Source organism: Alnus glutinosa, chromosome 4, assembly GCF_958979055.1.
Source record: "Alnus glutinosa chromosome 4, dhAlnGlut1.1, whole genome shotgun sequence".
NCBI classification, from domain to species: domain Eukaryota; kingdom Viridiplantae; phylum Streptophyta; class Magnoliopsida; order Fagales; family Betulaceae; genus Alnus; species Alnus glutinosa.
The window spans coordinates 831,474-841,040 of record NC_084889.1 but is presented as its reverse complement, the minus strand read 5'-3'; the positions used below and the strand labels follow the sequence as shown (position 1 = coordinate 841,040).

At 36.9% G+C, this 9,567-nt stretch overlaps 1 protein-coding gene across 1 annotated transcript; it reads left to right on the top strand.

The window, feature by feature from the left end:
* The first annotated feature begins 2,883 nt into the window (after positions 1–2,883).
* On the top strand, positions 2,884–5,743 carry LOC133867144 (piriformospora indica-insensitive protein 2-like). Its single transcript, XM_062303835.1, has 2 exons — positions 2,884–3,644; positions 4,410–5,743. The coding sequence occupies exons 1-2, from the start codon at positions 3,432–3,434 to the stop codon at positions 5,457–5,459; spliced, it is 1,263 nt and encodes a 420-aa protein (XP_062159819.1). The 5' UTR covers positions 2,884–3,431; the 3' UTR covers positions 5,460–5,743.
* The last annotated feature ends 3,824 nt before the right edge of the window (positions 5,744–9,567 follow it).

The following is a 9,567-nucleotide window of genomic DNA, read 5'->3' as shown; positions in this document are numbered from 1 at the left end:
AAAATTTGAAAACAAATCTAACCCCCATGAGAAACAAACTCCTGTACGTGGATATTCATAATTCACATCTGGGTTGTTGGATTTGTGTCCAATGTTCATTGCTCTTCTGGGTCTATTATTCTTAATTATCTTACTCCCATATCGCAAACTTTATGACTCCAAAAATATCCCGCTTTGCTTTTATGGATAGAAATTAAAATGAACGGCCTATATATGTTACTGAATCGCTTGAATATTCCCTTAAATTCAAGCCAAGCTTCTTCAGTAAGAATATCCATGAGGAAGAGCTTCATGGATATTCTTCTGGATCAAGCTTAATTGCTGTGGTCCATTTTCTTTTTGGGTTTGGAAGATTTTGAATATCCATGATGAAGAGCTTCATTACCATCAACGTACAATGCCATTTCTCCAGTCTTCATCTTCTGTTTGGTTGCTTGGTGCTTGGGAGAAGCGCGCAGACGTTGATGTCGCTCCAACCTTCTTTCCCTACGCTAACAACTATATATGGAGTACGTGCATATCTTCAAGTTCTTTATTCACCAAAAAAAAGAACACATAACAGTATGTACATCTTTTACTTCATATTTTTTAATAGATGTAAGATTCAAATATATTGTGTTATTCACTCGAAATTCGATTATTTGAACCAAAACATCAATCCTCATGCCCATATTTATATGCTTAAGAGTAACATGATATTAACTTATATATATAAAAAAAAAAAAGTTGTTAAAAGAGACAAAAAACCATAACCACAGAAGAAGAGGAAGAAGAAGAAAAACATGTGTAAAAGTACAATGTGCAAACTCGTGTACATTGTGTTTGTGTTTATTCACACGTGTCATCAATATGTCTCGTTCTTCATGTCAAGGCTATGACAAGTACTGTTATTTATACAATAAATATTGTATGTACAAATATCATTAACCCAATAGTTATATATATATATATATATATATAGGCTAGTGTATTCAACTTCTTTTTCTTTTGATTTATATTTCATTTTCCAACACATTCTTATTATCTTATCCATAAATGATTAATTACTAGTATTCGGCACCTTTTAAATAAAGCCTGCTCACAATGATTACGTTATTGCCGACGTCTATGATGTGCCCTTGAAGGAGCACATTCTCAACAATCAGGCTGCGTAAGACTGGGCCAATCATTTGAAATGTAGCCGAAGGCTCATCTGATGATCGATCAGGTTGGGCTAGCCCATCCCAATTGCAAGCCAGGCCATCTTAAGATCATCAAGGTGTGGGCTCGATCGCCCATGCACATGTGAAACGTCTGTCCCTCGGTATTTTGGTGTTGGTGATATCTGCATGCATGAATGCTTGTGGAAAAGCCAGGCAATTATATATAGAAGAGGGTACGTAATGGCAAATTTTCAAAATTTTCACTAGAATTTTTGTAATTAATTAGCGTATATATAAAAGAAAACTCCCCAACCAGCTGAAGAAAGTTGTTATGTACATAATGAATACTTAACAATACTGTAATGAAGTTGTACGTTTGAGGCAGGAAAACCTAGCCAGAGCTGGCGTTCTCTTGAACTAATTAGTGGCTAATGGTTAAAATATTAGTTTTCTTTAAAGATTAAACGTATAAGAAATTATGAATTTAATTAATATTTTAAAATTCCCTTCATGTGAGGTCAAATCTTAGAATACTAAACAACTTTCACTACAATTAATCTCTTATAAACTGATGTACGTATACGTAATATTGTCGGTCTATCACGTCGTTTACAATTAGATTGTTTAGTGGTTATCGTCGTAAATGTTACATAGACTTATAAACTGATGTAACAATGGACATGACACTGTCATATCAATTACAATCAAATTTTATTATTGAAAACCTGTCCTTCAATTATAAGTGACTCAGCCATTTCATCTCGTCCAAATTAAAAGTACGTAGGAGATTTATGTTGTGTAGGAAAGAAAGAGCTAATCCTGTTGCTCATGATTTTTTCTGGTTCTCGGTTCTCTCTGAATCTGTGTCTCTCAAAAAGGAGGTAACCTCGAAAAGGCAACTAGGTAAGGCGGAAAACGACTTGTCAGCTTATGGTAGGCCTGTGGAGAAAATTATGGAATAGCGTGGGCTATGCCTTTTTAGTAGTCCACCCCCAACGGTGGTCCAAACTCATTTTCAGTTGTTTTCCAACCTATCATTATACACCTATGTCTTGGCTCCTCTTTGTTCAGAGACTGGAAAGTGAGAAGTGTCTGGTCATAATCGTACACCACCATTGCCTCTAGGTTTTGCTGGTTTGGGTTGTACATCATACATGAGTACCAATTAGACAGTAAGGCTGCACATCTAATGACCATCATGTCCCAAGAATTTAAAAGTTGAAAATATATATATATATATATATATATATATATATATATATATGCAGGCTCAACTCATCTATATATCCCCATTTTGCAGCCAAGCAGCTGTAATGACGCACTTTGATTTTCTTCACTGATCTTTTGTGCGCCTTTTCTTCTATGTTTCAGAGAACTGTTAAAAATCCAACAGCCCAAAAAGAGTGAACAAGGAAGCAAATATAAACCCGGCTTTGGCTTGCATGAACTTCCTTCCATCTCTCTTTTTGCATGGCCAATAATGGATTATGGTCCCCCCAACACCTTCTAAACCCTAACTAATCCCACAACCTTAACCATATCTTCAACCATATATCTCTCTCCCAAGCTCCCAACTACCACACCCTTTGACCGTATCTCTAGCTAGGAAGCTATTATATCAAAACAAATTAATTATGACAATTGATAGACATGAATAATCAATGTTCACAAGGGTGCAAAAGCAGAGTCGTATAATGAGCAACCCTACCTTTCGCTTTCACTATGAAGCCCTCCAGTTACAACTATTCCGATTTTATTACTATTGCCATTACTATTATTACATTGAGCTTCGAGAACTGTGCTTAGATATTGGGCTTTCTCTGCTATATATGATATACTTCCTTAGCTTTTCCATAAACACAAGCAAGAAAGGCCTCAGGTTTCTTACTTTGATTTACCTTCTTCCTTCAACATTTTTTCTTTGGACCTTCCTCGCTCATTTCTATCTGGGTTTTCTAAAAAACCACTGATTTTCTAAAGAAACAAACTCCTGTGGATGTTCATTTTGATATTCATAATTCACATCTGCGTTGTTGGATTTGTGTCCTATGTTCATTGCTCTTCTGGGTCTATTTCTTATCTTACTCCCATATCACAAACTTTATAACAACAAAAATATCCCATTTTGCTTTTATGGATAGAAAATGAAAGGCCTATGCTATTGAATCGCTTGAATGTTCGCTTAAATTCAAGCCAGGCTTCTTCAGTAATCCGGGTTCCCCTATTTTCTTCTGCATCGAGCTTGCTGTGGTCCATTTTCTTTTTGGGTTTGGAAGATTTTGAATATCCATGATGAAGAGCTTCATTACCATCAACAATGCCATTTCTCCTGTCTTCATCTTCTGTTTGGTTGCTTGGTGCTTGGGAGAAGCAGACGTTCATGTAGCTCCAATGGAGAAAACAGAGAAGGAAGCTCTGTACTCTGCTGTACAGGGGTTTGTGGGTAATTGGTGGAATGGCTCAGGTCTATTCCCAGATCCCTGTGGGTGGACTCCTATACAGGTACTCTTTGCTCCCACCTATCTGCACTGTGGAATTGCAAAACTGCCTTGTGACTACCTCTTTCCTTTACATGGGGTAAAAGAACAGAACCAGTTCAGTTTCTCGTTCACAGTTAAAAGCTATTGAGTATTCATCTATATGGCTGTACTTTGGACACTCAAAATCATGGCCTTTTTATGTCAAAGAATTCAACTTATTTGAAAATAGAATGTGAATTATGAATTTCTTTTCGATAGAATAAACCCATTAACATTAAGACACCTAGAAAGATCATAATCATCATCATGACCATCGATCCTAATTATTGTTATGATCATCATCATTATGATCATCATTGTATCAGAAACAGAACGAAGCATTTTTTGTCAGCTGCCGGACATAGAAAACTAGCACTCTTTTTCATGAAATTATGATAACTTAGTAATATTTCAGATACACTTCAATCATTTGCCATTTGGTTACTCTACTCTTAGATGGAGGACTTGTCTCTAGCCCACAATGTTACTGGGAACTGGTTAATATTCTGAAGAAAGCCGAAAATGGAAAATGGCAGGTCTAGAGCACTTTAGTGAGATTTGGCTCACAAAATGAAAAACTTTCAAGTTCTGGAAACCACATCTTTTGCACACATGCATTCTTTCCTGTCCCATACAGAGGATTATTACCAGTTCAGTACCCACTTTTCATCCTTAGTAGATCATTGTAGCCACTATTTCTTACCAACTGTTGAAGTTCAATTTTCACATGAATATATTTCTTCTACAGGATGTCTCTTGTGATCTGTTTGACGGGCTTTGGTATGTGACTGCCTTGAATATTGGACCTGTTCATGACAATTCTCTTGGTTGTGCCAAAAATCCGGAATTTAGACCACAACTATTTGAGCTTAAGCACCTCAAAACTCTCTCATTCTTGAATTGCTTCGTCTCACCCCGCAGACATCCCATTGCCATTCCCTCCAATGGCTGGGAGAAACTTGCTGGCAGCTTGGAGTCATTAGAGTTCCGATCGAATCCTGGCCTCATTGGACAAATTCCTACCAGCTTTGGTGCCCACCTCGTGAAGCTCCAATCTTTAGTGCTATTAGAAAATGGATTAACAGGGGAATTACCAATAAATATTGGCAACTTGATCAACTTAAAGCGTCTAGTTCTTACTGGGAACTGGTTTACTGGTCGCATTCCTGATAGTTTTGGCGGGTTGACTCAGCTGCTAATATTTGATTTAAGTAGGAATACACTATCTGGGCCTTTGCCATTCACTCTTGGAGGGTTAACATCACTTTTGAAGCTCGACTTGAGCAACAATCAATTGGAAGGGATGCTACCAAGTGAGATTTGTAGGTTGGAGAATCTGACCCTTTTGGACCTTAGAAACAACAAATTTTCTGGTGGGTTGACCCAGTCACTTCAGGGGGTGTGTTCCTTGGAAGAGCTGGTCTTGTCCAACAACCCCATAGGTGGAGACCTCATGAACTTAGAGTGGTCAAACCTACACAAGTTGGTCATTTTGGATCTCTCTAACGTTGGCTTGACAGGGGAGATTCCCGAGTCCATATCAAAATTAAAGAGATTGAGATTTCTGGGTCTTGGTGACAACAACCTCACAAGCAAGCTGTCTCCAAAGCTAGCTACTCTGCCTTGCATTAGTGCACTCTACCTAAATGGTAACAATCTGACAGGAGAGCTTAAATTCTCTGCAGAGTTTTATGGGAAAATGGGGAGGAGGTTTGGAGCCTGGAACAACCCAAATCTTTGTTACCCGGTTGGGTTAATGTCAGCTAGCCATGTTCCGTATGGAGTGAAACCATGCTAGCAAGAGCTCAATGTGCTTGAACCCAACACAAGAACCAAGTTGGTTGATGCGAATTCGAATCAGAATTCCCTTTTTGTGGCCTCTTTGGGATTTCAGAGCTATGGTGTTGATGGATTTTGGTGGGTTTTTCTGGTACAAATATTGATAGCTCTATTCTTGGATTTGTTTCCTGTAGGTGTGTCTGACTCTTAATTGGAGAAGTCTCGAGTCTTTGAAGTTTACCTTTTAAATGTAACAGGAATTTGATCTTAATTTTCTCCTAGTGTAAAATTTCTACTTCCTAACTCTGAATTTTACCTTTTGTGAACACCTCTCATCATTCATTTTAGAATAATATTTTACGAAAATGAGAATTAAACATGATATTAATTTTGTTTTGAAGTATAAGCGTGATATTAATTATACAAAAATAGAAATACTCTCCAAAATTAAATGTGCTTATGAAAAAAATTATACAAAAATAGAAGAGTACGTACATAAACTTCTTTGACATTTTGTAGATACTAGATGTAATACGTACAAGACACATCTAGCAGGAACTACTCCAATAGACATGGCGAGAACAATTTACTAGAACTAGTTTGTCTTGCGAGTTTCTAAATTTGGGTTCGGATTTTCAGTTATAATGCTGCTCGACAGTCTAAGAGAAGAGATTACATAACTTACTTGTCCTGAACAAAGAAGTTTTACATTTTATATTAGGCTTGTCAATTTTTGATACGATTCGCGAACTCGATATGAAAAAAAAAAAAAAAAAAAAAATGGGTTTGAGTTTGTTATTATCGGGTTCAGGTCATAATCGGGTCGACCCAATTCTAACACGATTATAACCCATTTTTTTTAAAAAAAAAAAACCCGAAAACTTCAAAAAAGAAAGAGAATGCTGAAACTTGAAAGAATGAAAGCCTGAAATGTGAAATCTGGCTGAAACGAACCCTAGGTCTCTCTCCCTAGCCAGAAACTGCTAAAGGCTTAACCGGCGCCGGAGGGACATCCAGGGCCACCGAAGGTAGCAAAATCGAAACCAGCAAAGGAGGAGAACCGAAGACAGACTTACGACCGTCGGAGGAGCTTGACTTGCCCTCAGAAGATGACAGACCCACGCCCGCCGGAAGAGCTTCTGTCTGATTCAAAACCGGAACCGACGAGGGAGGAGAACGGAAGACAGACCACGTCTAATTCACGACCGGAAGAGCTTGACTCACGACCGCCGGAAGACTCACGACTCGCATATCTTTTCTTGTGAGTTTTTTGTTCTCACTTTCACACCTCCTTTGACGAATCAACATTCACATAGCCTCACAGCCTCACGAATTGACCTGTTTTCAGAGCTTAATCGTGCCGATTTAGGCGAATTTTCCCTTAGATTTGTTAGCGCTGTTATTGGTTTTGTTTTGATAAACATTGGGTTCTCTATTTCTCTGAACAATCGGGGTTTGGTTGAAAGTAAACGTGTTACCCGGGTCGTGTTCGGGTAACACGTTTGGCAGGTGGGTCGTGTTCGGTTTCAAATTTTCAATCCGATTAATAATCGGGTCGGATTCGTGTTAGACCCGATTGTGTAATCGGGTCAGCCTGGTCGACACGAACTCGACCTGCCGACCCGAATTGCCAAGCCTATTTTAGATTACTCGGTGCAAACGAGACCTATAACTATTTTATCTTCACACTCATTTTACTTCAATTGACGTAACATATTTTAAGTGATTTTTTATGTAAATCACTTTAAAAAAATAAAGAAAAAAATTACTTAAAATACATTACTAACAACATGTATGAAATAATTGTCATTAAATGAGTGCGAAATGTATGATTACACTTCTAAATACCAAGAAATAATTTCATTTGGATTCTTGAAGGACAAAACAACCCACGCAGCTCGGGAAGACTAAACCTGAAATCTGCTTAATATGTGATATTCTGTAACATTTTTATTGGGTTATCAATGCGAGGCAGTAACTCCGGTATGACTTTAATAAGGTGAAAGGGAAGTGTGGGGGATTATTAGACTTGTAGGCTGTAGCCTGCATGGCGTGTGTAGGTTGGGCTTGTAGGTAGGTAGGTAGCTAGCCTGTGTACGGTGCTTTGTGGTCCCTGTGTTTGGAGATGATGATGAATGATGACGATGAGGCTGGTACATGTAAAGGAAGGGGGTAGACAAATATAAAGGCACTGTTTGGTAAGTAAGTGTAAAATGAAATATTGATTTGAATAGTAATAAGAAGTGATTGATGGGATATAAAATTGGTGAATATTTTATAGAAAAGTGAAAAAATTTTGTTTTGTAGTGAATTTTTTTATTTGAATAGTAATAAAAAATTATTGATATGATGTAAAAAGTGTAAAAAAGTTAGAATGTTTTTTATTTGATTTTTTTTTTAAAGAAGTGAAAAGGAAATTGAAAATTTGGCAATGGGTTGCCAAACAGGTTCTTTGCTCTGACAGCTAATCTCAGCTCTCTATATATGTTCTAGATTGGTTTCTTTGAATTGTTCTTAGGGCATTAAAGAGCTCTAAGCTCTGGCTTCTGGGCAGGAAAATTGAATGTTCCTCTTCTTCCTGCGTTTTCACCAGGGATTCCTGTCTTCAATAACAAGAACAAGTTTTTTTCTTTTTTCTTTTTTGTAAGTAAAAAGATTGAAAGAAAAGTTGACCAACAATTGAAGTTTCAGTCTTTCAGCTCATAGCATTCCACTCGGATAAAAAAAAAGCGTTTAGGGCTTGTTTAGGGCTATTTATTTATACCAAAAACAATTAACTTTCAAATATTTTAACTTTATATCACATCAATAATTTATTATTATTATTTAAATAAAAAAATTCACTATAAAATAATTTTTTTTTTACTTTTTTATATAAATTCTTTTTACTTTATATTACGTCTATCACTTCCAACTCCCACTACCAATTCCCCCTCCCTTACCAAACAAGGCCTTAATGTACATGTGTTGGTGTGCACTTGTTTAGATATTTTGTTTAGTAATTCACAGTAAATTTGAGAGAGTTGTAGGCTTCCTATGACTCTTATATTTGTTATTTAAATTGTTAGCAATTTTAAATTACAAAAGTAATTCGAAAAAAAATGCTTTAGGCCTCGTTTGGTTTGCAGAATGACTATTCCATTAGGAAAATGAATAGCTATTCCTAGGAATAGAAGTTGATGGAATTGAATGATTATTCTTAATCTTTAGTTTGGTAACAACTAATATACATTAATTGGAATACAATCAAAATTACTAAAAAAAACCCCACATTATATAAATTTTAAAAATAATAAATAAAAAAAATAAAAACTTAAATTATAAAATAAAAAATTGAAAACTATAGGATGGCCGACCACCACAATTGGTGGTCGGCCACCCACAAAATATATAGGGGGTGGCCGCGGAGTGGGCCGCGGCCACCCTCGAAGCCCATTCGGAGGTGGCCTGTGTCACCCCCAAATCGCCCCGAGGGTGGTGCAACCACCCCCGGAGCCATTTGTGGCTGGCCGACCGCCCATTGGGGTGGTCGGCCAGCCAACGTTAAGGGGGTGGGATTTTGAATTTTCACACTTTTTTCAAAAAAAAAAAAAAACTGAAAGAGAATAAAAAATAATTAATTGTGTGTTTTTTGGAAAATCTAGTCTATTCTTATTGGAATAACTATTCCTCTCATTTTTTAGAGGAATATGTATTCCTCTTCATAAGGGAATGAGTATTCCAATGGGAATAGGTATTCCAAAGAATAGACTCATACCAAACATAAGAATGACTATTTCATAGGAATAGTCATTCCATTCCTGGAGTCTAGTCCGCAAACTGAACGAGCCTTTAATGCTTTCCACCTAGGCATAAAAAGGATTGAGCTTGAAGTGAGTCTGCACAATCTCAATGGATAACAATTCATGTCATTCTTAAGAATTATAGACGTATGCAATTCTTAAAAGTGTAATTGAACTACTGTAATTTTTTCACGTTATCCATTTTGAAAAAAGAAAAATTAAAATTAAAAATATGGTTTCTTTGGGGCCATCCACCCAAAGAGGGTAGACATACCACTCCAAGGGTGGTTGAACACCATCAAAAAGCCTTAAAAATGGTCGGATTCAAGAATGGTCGACCACCTC